Here is a 13297-nt window from a genome sequence, read left to right on the forward strand (position 1 = left end):
ACCTGGGTAGCACGTGCTCCCCAAGGATGTCTTCTTTCCACCCAAGAACACGGTGCACTTGTGTGCCCTAAAGACATCTCCTTGCAGTCCAAACCTGTTACCTGAATCCTAGCGTGTTTGAGTGATATGTAATAACTTGTCCCAGTTGCAAGTGCGGACATCAGGGTGACTCCAGGGAGACGTTGGACGGCAACATAGCCACCCAATATGCAGAAATGAAGTACACCGAATCTTCACACATATGAGGCAGGAAACAAGCAATAACTTATGGTATGCTGCCACATTTATTTAGTCTTAAAGGGGTGTTTAATAACACTAAGACTTGTACTTTGTTAAATTCAAGACCCTCAAAACAGAGTACATTCTACATTTACTACAACTTTTCATATCTTCCAAAGGAATAGCTCTTGCCTGATATCCTTGGACTTTTCTCTGCTCTTTGTTCTCATTAATCCTATTTCCTGGTTTAGCTTTGCAGCTTCTTTTGCAGACATTCAGAAGGCTAGGTTCACACTTGTGTGGGTAGGTTGTGAGCGCAGAACAGCATGCAAATTGCACCAGTTCCCACACCTACAACCACCCACAGCCAAACTGCACCATTCCTTCGCAGACGTTTGGGGCTGCAGTTCATTTTTAATGGTCACCCCCATGCACCTGAAAATGCAGTTCATTTTTGGTTGAGGGAAATCACATCGTGCGCATGCACCATGTGATTTCTCTGCGGCTGCATTTTAAAAAAAGTGCAGGACCCTTTTTCGTGCATGAAAATGCAGGCACAGCAGCCCATTCAAATGAGTGGACTGCTGTGCCCACGCAAGTGAGGCTTGCAGAGTCATATAGATGTGAACCTAGCCTACACATCCACTATAAAAAATTCTTAGATAACATAAATCCAAAGAATAATGACTAAACATTTTCCTATTATCTTGAACAAATATATACAGACCTTGAAATTTAAAAAGGCTAGCACAAACAGATTTGCGAAAGTGTCTCTCGCTCATACTTGCCAAAATTGTCAAAAACAAGTGCTGTGTGGGAAGTCCTACCTTTACTAGCAACCTATGTCAGTCCCAGTATTGTGAAAAGAAATGCTAGAGCTTCCTTGTAGACCTCTAGGTATTTTGCACCCTTGTATACTATAAAAATTACTGTTGATTAAGAGAGGTCTGTCTTTACCACAGTCAATGATTTGTCTCATAACAATAGGAAAGTGCACCTCCAATGCAGTAAACCTAAGCTTATTGTGAGGGAAGCCAAAATCATGTCATATCATTCCAATTTTTCAGCTTCATTATCTTCGGAATCACTGACTCAATACAAGAATACAGTTGAGCAGTTCAGATTTTATGCTGATTTTATTTTGGGAAAGTGACACTGCAAAATTGAAAGCCTGGCAGTCAGGTATTTTGTATTTGCATGAGACATTATGCAATGGAAGCCTAGGTTAATCGCTCATGACAGATATACTTTAGCAATATAAAAATACTTTTGCAAAGAAAAATAAAAAATCTCTTATTCTCCTTACCTGCCTTATATTGGAGTCTGTGAGAAGCCCCTGGACACACAGAAGCTTTATCAGTTTGTCCTTTAAGTTTGGTGGGAGGGGCTCTATCTCTGACTCGTATCGCGCAAGGTTCCTCGAAAGGCAAATCAGACACCTGTGGTGAAAAATAACATGCTACGATGAGAAAAAGGCAAACCGTTCCTAATGCTAACAAGAAAGAAAGAATCAATGATAATAAATCCAATATAACAAAACTTCAACCAACAATAGCACAATATAGCCATTAAAGTGGTAGTACAGTCCTTCTAGAAAACAAGAAAAAAATGGTCCCCCTGCAGGTTTAAGTCATAATGTACTAGTATGCACTCCATACTAGTACATTAACACAGGTTCTGAATCTTAGGCCGCTTGAATGGCCCGGGCAGCGGTGACGTCGCTCCTGGGCATGCGTACAGGAGTCACATCGCCTGCGCCATAGCATACAGAGTGGGCTGTAAATGTGATCTGAACTCTGCAGCTCAGATCACATTACCACTGACAGGCAGTGGGGAGATTTATGACAGAAACGACTTCTCTTCTGTTATAAAAGCCCTGCCTTTTAGTAGATTTTGTATTTCCTCAGTTTACTACCACTTTAAAAGATGAATTAAAGTGCTATTAAAACCAAAAGCAAACATTTATTACACTTCAGTTTACCAATTCTTAGATGTGTTGGCTGCATTAGTTTTCTTTTTGTAGGCTTTTTTTCCTTTATTTTCACCTGGTAATTCTGCCAGCAAGTCTGCTATTTTTCAACAGAACAAGCTGTCCTGTAGATGTAGCAATTAGGGATAAGACAAACCATTTACCACTGACAGCTTTTATTCATTTATGTAAAATCTTTATCTCAAAAGGAAAAAAAACTGTTGCTGTAAAAGCCTGAAGTCGAACCTGAAAATAAAAATTATGCTTTTTCTCCTCCTCCCCAATCCTCTAACATTTTTAGAGGTTTTTTTTAAGGGAGTGGGTACCTATTTCTCACAGGTACCCGCTCCCACTTCTGTTTGACTGACCACAACCTTCTGGGACCTGTTACAGGTCCCAGGAGGCTGTGGGTTCAATAATAAAGCAGAGCACCACTCACGCATGCATGAGGGGATCCGGCTCTGAAGCCACAGGAAGTCACAGCCAGCTTGCTACATTCAAGATGGCGGTGCCAGGGACCAGCAGAGATCTGGCCCGGGTAAGAAGAGCGCTGGCTCGCTGGACTGGTAAGTGCATGTTTATTAAAAGCCAGCAGCTACTGTATTTGTAGCTGCTGACTTTTTTTTTTCCAAAATGAAGATCCTCTTTATTATCTATTAGCTGGAATTTGTCTTCAGTTTGTTGAGTATATTTAAATCTACTAATTCATCTAACACTCCCCTACACTCCTCCAAGCCGGCCAGTGAAGTGGACAAGGGATTCGTCTATACATATATTTTTATCGGGGATCTTGTGTGAGGAGAGGAATCTTCTAATAGTGAGTTACCATTTTTTTTACAGTGCATACAGAGATCACAGACCCTGTCACAGTGCCCATCAGTGTAGCTGTAGCCCATCAGTCTTCCTGTCACCATCAGTCTACCTATCACCATCAGTGTACCTTTCATCCGTCAGTGTACCTGTCATCCATCAGTGCCCATCAGTGTACCTGTTGCCAATCAGTGCACCTGTCGCCCATCAGTGTACCTGTCGCCCATCAATACTGCTCCTGTCACCCATCAATACTGCTCCTGTCGCCCATCAATACTGCTCCTGTCGCCCATCAATACTGCTCCTGTCGCCCATCAATACTGCTCCTGTCGCCCATCAGTACTGCTCCTGTCGCCCATCAGTACTGCTCCTGTCGCCCATCAGTGCACCTGTCGCCCATCAGTGCACCTGTCGCCTATCAGTGCCGTATCAGTGTACCTGTCGCCCATTGGTGTACCTAGCGCCCAACCAGCAGTGCACCTGTCACCCATCAGTGTACCCGTCGCCCATCAGTGTACCTGTTGCCCATCAGTGCTCATCAGCAGTGCATGTCGCCCAGCAGTGCACCTGTCACCCAGCAGTGTACCTGTCTCACATCAGTGCTCATCAGCACCGCATTTGTCGCCCAGCAGTGTACCTGTCACCCATCAGTGTACTTCTCACACATCAGTGCTCATCAGCAGCGCGTCTGTCACCCAGCAGTGCACCAGTCACCCAGGAGTGTCCCTGTCACCCATCAGTGTACCTGTCACACATCAGTGCTCATCAGCAGCGCATCTGTCGCCCAGCAGTGCCCCTGTCACCCAGCAGTGCCCAGCAGTGTACCTCTCGCACATCAGTGCTCATCAGCAGCACATCTGTCACCCAGCAGTGCCCAGCAGTGTACCTGTCACCCATCAGTGTACCTGTCGCCCATCAGTGCCCATCAGCAGTGCACCTGTTGTCCATCAGTGCCACCATCAGCAGAGTAGTGTCGCACACCCACCATCACCAGAGTACCCTTCCTACAGCCAACATCAGCACAGCAATCTACCTGTCCCAGTGCCACCAGAGCCAGCCATGTCAAAACAAGTTTACATTAGTGAGGAGGCATTCAAAATCCTCAGTATGACAGATGAGACCAGCGGGTAGATCTCACCTTCCGATACTGATTCAGTGTATGAGCCCATAGAGAGTAGTTGGTCAGAGGAGGAAAGGGTCCCTCCTAAAAGGATACAGCACTCTGAAAACGAGGCAACCACCAGCAGTGCCATACACCCAAATGGTCAATCTGCAAATGCCAATGGTGCAAGACCCATAGAGGAAAGACGCAGTACCAGCACTGGAATATTCCATCAACCCCCAAGAAACAGGGCCCAAATATACCTCCCAAATGCTCTTGCCAACCCATTATGGCTGCCCTCCAAGTCCGGATTAGCAAGCATTCCCCCTTTCACTGCACAGCCAGATGTGCACGCCAACACAGAGAATTTTTCAGCAATTGATTTTTTAATTTTAGTTTTGCCCAACACTTTATTACAGTTTATTGTGGACCAGACAAACCTTTATGCCACCCAATTCATTTTTAACAACCCCAGTTCATCTTATGCCTGTCCGTTTGAATGGAGACCTCTTACATTGGAGGAATTGAAGTTATTTTTTGGGCCTCACCCTTAACATGGGGATTACAAAAAAAAAAAATGAAGGACTTTCATGCTGGTGCACAAACCCAATACACCACATGCCACTTTATTCTTCTATAATGCCCAGGTCACGCTACGAGATGATCATGCGTTTCCTTAAATATAGTGATAATACCCAGTGCCCTCCACCCAAATTATGACAAATTATACAAAATTAATTTTTTTCCCCCAAAGATTTGCTGAACTTCTTGTCCCCGATAAAAATATATGTGTAGACGAATCCCTTGTCCGCTTCACTGGCCGGCTTGGTGTTAAGCAGTATATTCCAAGTAAGAGGGCAAAATACGGAGTAAAGCTCAACAAGCTTTGTGAAAGAGCCACGGGATATTCATATGCATTCCGCGTATATGAAGGCAAAGATTCCCAGCTCCAGCCCCCTGAGTGCCCAACCTACATTGGAACAAGTGGGAAAATTGTCTGGGACCTGGCTTATCCACTTTTCCAAAAAGGCTATCACGTTTATATGGATAATTTCTACACCAGTCTGCCCCTTTTCCGACACCTGTACCATGAGAAATCCCTAGCCTGAGGTACCTCCTGAAAAAACAGAAACAGCTTCCCACAATTTTTAGTGAATACCAGGCTACAAAGGGGGGAATCAGCAAGCCTAAGAAATGACGAAGTGCTGGCCCTGAAGTGGAAGAATAAGAGAGATATTTACATCCTGTCCACCATCCACAACGACACCTCGGTCGAAATTACTGGAAGACACGGTTCAATTCAAAAACCTGCGGCCATCCAAGATTATAATCTCTACATGGGGAGGATGGATTTCAACGATCAAATGCTGCAGCCCTATTTAGCACCAAGAAGGTCCCGTTTCTGGTATAAAAAAGTTGCAATCTATTTTATACATTTGGCTATATATAATGCGTATGTCACCTACACCAAATCCACAGAAAGACCCACTGCCCTCCTTAAATTTATAGAAGAAGTTATCACGTCCCTTATCTATCAGCAAGGGTTCCCCCCAGAAAGCATTTGTTCCAATTCTGTGAGCAGACTTCATGAGCGCCACTTCCCTAAGATTATTCCACGAACAGAAGCAGGTCGAAGACGACAAAAAAGATGTTGTGTATGCAGCAGAACAGGAGTTAGAAAAGACACAAGTTTTCACTGTCCCCGGTGTCCCTCCCAACCAGGCCTGTGCATTGGAGACTGCTTCGAACATTTTCACACGTTACTAAGATATTAGCCCATATTTCAAACTGCCTGCCATTTCCGCATTTCAATATCTCTGCTGATCATTTGCCTGCTACCCCAACCAACCATGCTACTGCCTTCTACCTTAACCGACCCCGGCCTGTTTATCAACTATGCCTTTGCCTGCCATTTGCAATGTTTATCCACCACGTTTCTGCCTTCCACCTGAACTGACCCTGGCCTGTTTATCGACTATGCTTCTGCCTGACGTCAGGATTATCAACCATGTTTATGCCTTCTTCCTGGACTGACCTTGGCCTGTTAGTCAATGTTTTTTGCCTGCCGCTTGAATTGATATTTTGCCCTGCTACTGTAGTAGTAGGATTCAGAATAACACAGGGGTCTCACATATGTGAGGGGCTTTAGAGTAGAGTTCTGAGTAGAGTAAAACAGTTTTTGGTTTTCTCTGGGTTTTGTAATTCCCAGAACAGGGTCTGGTTGTCCAGAGGCTTCAAAGAGATTGGGTGGGAGGAAGCCTCTACCCCTGTGCCCTGGTCCTACCTGACCAAGGCCCTAAGCCTGATGTGGCTGTGCTGACCATATCTCTGCCTGCTGCCTGTAATAACCCAGGACATTTTATGTACCATATTCCTGACTGCTGCCTGGACAAATATCTTGGCTGTGCTGACCATATCTCTGCCTGCTGCCTATAATAACCCAGGACATTTTATGGACCATGTTCCTGTCTGCTGCCTGGACAAATACCTTGGCTGTGCTGACCATATCTCTGCCTGCTCCCTGTAATGACCTAGTTCATTTTATGGACCATGTTCCTGCCTGCTGCCTGTACAAATACTTTGGCTGTGCTGACCATATCTCTGCCTGCTCCCTGTAATGACTCAGGACATTTTATTGACCATGTTCCGGCCTGCTGCCCTAACCATACTTTGGCTGTGCTGACCATATATCTGCCTGCTGCCTGTCCTGACCCAGGACTTTTTATGGACCTTGTTCCTGCCTGCTGCCTGGATGTCAGCCTGCTGCCTGTACTGACCTAGACCAATGCTCTCCTCAAACCACAGGTAATCTTTTGTTTACATTGTTTCCTATACAGTGTTTGTTGATTTTTGTGTTACACTTGTTGCAATGCGGGGCACATAATCTGTACAGACATTGAAAAGGTCTTGCACGTGTGGTATCCCCATAATCAGGAGGAGTAGTAGAATGTATTTTGGGGTGTAATTCCTGGTATGTCTATGCTGTTTTTTTTAGAAATATCTTATAGATTGACAACTAAAAAAAATACATATTCATTTTCTTTCCACATTTTCCAAAAAATTGTGGAAAAAAAATGAACTGTTCCAAAGACTCATTATGCCACTTAGAAAATACATCGTGGTGTTTTCTTTCCAACATGGGGTCATTTTGTGGGTGTTTCCACTTCCCTGGTGCTCCAGGAGCTTCAAAAACATGATCAATTGTCAGGAAATTAGATGTATAATTTTTGCCCCTAGAACGCCAAAAGGTGCTTCTTGGATGCTGGGGCTCTCTATGTGACCAGGCTGTGGAAAAGTCTCACATATGTGGTATCCCCATACTCATGAGTAGCAAAATGTATTTTGGGGTGTAATTTTTGGTATGTACATGCTATGTGTGAGAAATATCTTATAAATGGACAACATTGTGTAAAAAAAAAAAAAAAAAATACGTTTTCATTTTCTTTCCACATTTTCCGAAAGCTTGTGGAAAAAAGTGACATGTTCAAAAGATTCATTATGCCTCACAAAAAATACGTTGGAGTATTTGCTTTCCAAAATGGGGTAATTTTGTGGGTGTTTCCACTGTCATGGTGCTCCAGGGCCTTCAAAAACATGATAGGTTGTTAAGAAATTAGATGTGTAATTTTTGCCCCTAGAAGGCCTAAAGGTGCTACTTGGATGTTGGGGCTCTCTAAATGGCCAGGCTGTAAAAAAGTCTCACACATGTGGTATCCCCATACTCAGGAGGAGTAGTTGAATGTATTTTAGGGTGTGATTTTTGGTATGTACATGCTATGTGTGAGAAATATCTTATAAATGGACAACATTGTGTAAAAAAAAAAAAAAATACAATTTCATTTTCTTTCCACATTTTCCAAAAACGTGGAAAAAAATGACATGTTCAAAAGGCTCATTATGCCTCACACAATATACGTTGGGGTGTTTGCTTCTCAAAATGGGGTAATTTTGTGGGTAATTCCATTGTCCTGGTGTTCCAGGGCCTTCAAAAGTTTAATAGGTAGTCAGGAAATTAAATGTGTAATTTATACCCCTAGGTCACATGACGGTGCTCTTTGCGTGTTGGGCCTCTGTATGTGCCAGACTGAAAAAGTCTCACACATGTGGTATCCCCATACTCAGGATGAGTAGCAGAATGTGTTTTTGGGTTGTAGTTGCAAGTACGCATATGCCGTGTGGGAGAAATAACCTTTTAATATAACAATTTTGTTGAACAAAAACAAATCTTAATTTTCAATAGAATTGTGGGAACAAATTACAACTTCAAAAAATTCACTATGCCTCTGACTAAATACACTGGAATGTCTACTTTCCAAAAAGGGGTCATTTGGGGGGTATTTGTACTCTCCTGGCTTCTTATGCAGGCCATAGATGGGTCGAAAATCGGCCGATTTTTTGGCCGAAAATAGAATCGGCTGATTTTAGGATCGTTAGTGGGCTATTTGTTCGGCCGTTTTTTGGTATTTTGGCAGATTTTTTTATCGGTAAAGTTGGGAAAAAAAACGATAAAAAATCTGCGCATGAGCAGTGACCTGCAAGAGGAAGACAAAAAGAAGAAAAAGAAGAAGAGGAAGAAGAAGAGGACGATGAAGAAGACGACGATGAAGAAGAAGAAGAAGAGGACGATGAAGAAGAAGAAGAAGAAGAAGAGGACGATGAAGAAGACGAAGAGGACGAGGACGATGAAGAAGAAGACGATGAAGAAGAAGAAGAAGAAGAGGACGATGAAGAAGAAGAAGAAGAGGACGATGAAGAAGACGAAGAGGACGAGGACGATGAAGAAGAAGACGATGAAGAAGAAGAAGAAGAAGACGATGAAGAAGAAGAAGAAGAGGACGATGAAGAAGAAGAAGAAGGACGATGAAGAAGACGAAGAGGACGAGGACGAGGACGATGAAGAAGATGAAGACGAAGACGAAGACGAAGACGAAGAAGAAGAAGAAGAAGAAGAAGAAGAGGAAGAGGACGAGGAGGAGGAGGAGGAGGATGAAAAATAAGAGGAATTCCAGTACGGCAAAAAGTGTCCCTGCAGAGAGCTCCGCTATTTCTTTGACAGTTCTTTGACATTTACAGCGGTTGCAACATTGTATCTATTTGTTTCCGAATAAAAACATCTGTATCCTAAATGGATACAAATAGATACATTGTTGCAACCGCTGTAAATGTCAATGAACTGTCAAAGAAATAGCAGAGCTCTCTGCAGGGACACTTTTTGCCGGATGTAGACGGGATGAAAATCGGCCAATTTTTTTTACCATTGCTGGTAACGTCGGCCGCTTGAACGACCGATTTTTCGTTTTTTAAAAGAAAAATCTGCAGTTTTTCTCCCCGTCTATGGCCTGCATTAGTGTCTCAAGAAATGAGAGAGGACATTAGTACATCAGGTGTGATCCATTTTCAATGATTGGTACCATAGCTTGTAGACTCTATAACTTTCACAAAGACCAAATAATATACATAGATTTAAGTTATTTTTACCAAAGAAATGTAACAGTATAAATTTTGGCCAAAATTTATGAAGAAAAATTACTTATTTGCAAAATTTTACAACAGAAACAAAGAAAAATGTTTTTTTTCATATTTTTTGGTCATTTTTTCATTTATAGCACAAAAAATAAAAAAACCCAGTGTTGATTAAATACCACCAAAAGAAAGCTCTATTTGTGTGAAAAAAGGACAAAAATTTCATATGGGTACAGTGTTGCATGACTGAGTAATTATCAAAGTTTGACAGTGGTGAAAGCTGAAAATTGGTCTGGGCAGGAAGGGGGTATAAGTGCCCTGTAGGCAAGTGGTTAAAAGACCTGATGAAAATGTACTAAAAGTTGTTGACAGATTCTCCAAACCACAGGCTTCTTGTAGTTACTTCTGCATTTATGAGCTAAATAACATAAAATTGGAAAAAAGTCTTGTCTATAGCTGTGACCACAAGCTGCTTTCGGGTGCAGCTTAGGATTTCAGACTAGTTTAGAAATGTGATTTAGTATATCTCACTCAGAGAACCAAAAATCTAATGAATTTCAGCTTACCAGTCCTCCAATGTGGTTGCTGCAATAGTCTTTCTTATAAGACTTTTGTTTATGTTCACCTGCTAATTCTTTCAGTAACACACTTTCTGCCCTATGGTGACAACATTCACTCATGTACTGTATCTATGGAGAAGCTGCACTGTCAGCCTATGATGGGTCCACGGAACACCTCCTCCTCCATAATATAGTGGAGGAAAATGATAAAGAAAATAACAAACATTACCAAGTATTGATTTCCAAAAAGGAGGCGGTTTATTTCTATCAGCTGCAACTGGGAGCAAGTTCATTTAACAAAGGCCGTCTTTATAACAAAGGTTTACCATAAAAATACATGTAGTCAATCCTACTTCCCTTATAAATGGGCTTCCTCCTCTCTTGAATATTTGGGCATCCGCTTGACCCCCACCTATGACTCCCTCTTTGCTGCGAATTATTACCCATTGCTTAGTTCTTTATCTTCTCTTCTGCATTCCTGGCAATTTCCGCACCTGTCTTGGATAGGGCGGGTTCATTCGGTGAAAATGACCGTCCTGCCGAAATTGTTATATTATTTTCGTACTCTCCCGGTGCGGGTTCCCCCTCATTTCCTTCGGTTGCTTCAGGCGAAGCTTATGCGTTTCATCTGGGCCAATAAGCACCCCAGAGTATCTAGAAATACGCTCTTTGCTCATAGACTCCAGGGTGGCCTTGGGGTGCCCAATGTAACTAGGTATTACCAGGCGAGCCAGATTGCCCCGCTGTCTATGTTGCACGCTTCCTCTGATGTCCCTTTCTGGGTCTTGCTGGAGCTACCTAACTGTGCCCCTATCCAACCGTCAGCGCTTCTATGGCTTCCCCCTGCCCTGCGCCCTATATCGCTGAGCCCGATGTTGCTCCATGGCTTACGAGTCTGGGACTCGGTACGTTATTCCAGTGGCCTGATGTCACCCTTTCTGCCTTTGCTTCCAATTGTTAACAACCCTCTTTTCCCACCGGGTTTAGATCACCCAAGGGCGTTCTCTTGGTGGGTGGCTCATGGGTTTTCGCAGGTACGACACTTTTTGGTTTCTCGGTCCTTCCCTACCTGGGATCTTCTTCGGGAGTCCCGGGATGTTCCCCCGGCGGAATTTTTTTGATACCTTCAATTGCGGCACTGGCTACTCTCGCTGCGGGCACTTCTTCTTTTCCATACCAGAAATCGGCCTTTGAACAGCTTTGTCAGCAGCGCCCGGGCGCCCCGGGCCTTATCTCCCTTCTTTATGCAGCCTTGAACAGACGCCCGTCGCATACTTCTCTTTCATATGTTGTTCAGTGGGAGCGTGACCTGGGGGTGGATGTGGATCCGGAGGACTGGAATAGGGCCTGGTCACTCATAGCTAAATGCTCATTCAATACCACCACGCTGGAGGCAGCCTATAAGGTATTGTTTTGTTGGTATTGGGTTCTGGCTCGTTTGGCCCAGGCTAATCCCGCTTGTAGTGATCGATGTTTCCGGGGTTGTGGCCATCGTGGCGATGTCTTGCATATTTGGTGGTCATGCCCGAGACTGGTCCGTTTTTGGTCTCGTGTATTTGGCCTCCTTTTCACGTTGTTTCATCTATCCATACGCCGGGATGCTCGGTATGCCTTGCTTCATTGCCCCATACCGGGTCTCTTTGCTCATCAGCAGAAGCTGGCGTCCTATTTGTTTCTGTCGGCCACCAGAACAATTGCTCAGGCCTGGAAGAGTCCGTTTGTCCCTTTTCAGGGGGTGCGGGATCGTATGACCAATATGATGCTTAATGAGCAGATGTCGAGCATATGCAACGACTCCCAATGTAATTCTCGAAAATATGGGAACCATGGTTGCAATATGCCTTTCCCACTCTTCCTTTGGCTAGTATGGGGATGTACTGGCGTTAGGCACTGGCGTTTGATGGTGGCGCTCCTGGATCTCTGCCCCCTCTTCTCTTTTTTTTCTTTTTCTCTCCTCTTATTTCTCTTCTCTTTCTTTCTCTCCATTTCTGTTAGTTTTTTTGGGTGATAGTTGACAGTTGCCTTTAAATTGCAGTTAGAATTTCATTACCGTCATTGTAACCTATGTGCCATTGATAGCCCCTGCGTGGGCGTACCTTCTGCCTTGTTGAAGTTAGAGCACTGTTTTTCTTTTATTATTATGTTTTTTATCTTATCGGTGCAATTGATAGCCCCTGTGGGGGCATGTTTTGTCGCCTCTGTTTTATACTGCTTAAAATAAAAACTATTGAAATACAAAAATACATGTAGTACAATGTAGTTGGTTGCCAAGATGTATGTTGTTGTAACTAACCAAAATTGACATGTGTCATACAACCAGAAAAACTTATTAGGGCCCACAATTCCTATATGTTTATTAAAAATGATATGTAACAGTCATTGTCTATAGTTTCACCTAATTAAAATCCTTATCTACACAGACAGTATGACTCCCAGCATATTCATTACTAAATCAAACGCTCTTGATAAAACTTCTCTATCCCAAGAACAAAAACATTTTTACAGCTTTGGGATAATGAACTTAGTTCACCCCACTCTAAGTGTAAAATGACCTTTAAGTGTTTCACCATACAAATACATATATTTTACATACAAATACATACATTTATATATATATATATATATATATATATATATATACACACACACACACATACATATACATACATATACACACACACACACACACACACATACAGACAGACAGACAGTGAAGGAAATAGGTATTTGATCCCCTGCTGATTTTGAATGTTTGCCCACTCACAAATAAATGATCAGTCTAGAAACAGAATAACAACTAAAAATTCAAAACAAATGCATGTCTAACAAAATTATGCACTGATTTGCATGTTCATGAGGGAAATAAGTATTTGATCCCCTATCATTCAGCAGGATTTCTGGCTACCAGGTGTCTTTCATACAGGTAACAACCTGAAATTAGAAACAGTCTCTTAAAGGGAGTGCTGCTAATCTCATTTTGTTACCTGTATAAAAAAAGACACCTGTCCGCAGGAGCAATCAAACAATCAGATATTTTTTTTGGATCTTACCCTCAACATGGGCATTACTAAAAAAAAATGAATTGTGGTTGTATTGGTCCACAGACCCGATTCATCATATGCCCGTGTTCTATGCTGCCATGGCCAAACAATCAGATTCCAAACTCTCCACCAT

The 13297-nt window shown here is 42.9% G+C and overlaps 1 protein-coding gene across 1 annotated transcript in view; it reads right to left on the bottom strand.

The window, feature by feature from the left end:
* Positions 1 to 13297, bottom strand: part of AMN1 (antagonist of mitotic exit network 1 homolog) — a 162220-nt gene that overhangs the window by 95881 nt on the left and 53042 nt on the right. Inside the window, exon 2 of the mRNA XM_089680733.1 lies at positions 1526 to 1658. Within this exon, the coding sequence (XP_089536859.1) occupies positions 1526 to 1658 (133 nt within the window). The remainder of the gene's footprint in view (positions 1 to 1525; positions 1659 to 13297) is intronic.

Source organism: Staurois parvus, unplaced genomic scaffold, assembly GCF_062004578.1.
Source record: "Staurois parvus isolate SC_StPar_1 unplaced genomic scaffold, SC_StPar_1.0 ptg000249l, whole genome shotgun sequence".
Lineage (NCBI taxonomy): Eukaryota > Metazoa > Chordata > Amphibia > Anura > Ranidae > Staurois > Staurois parvus.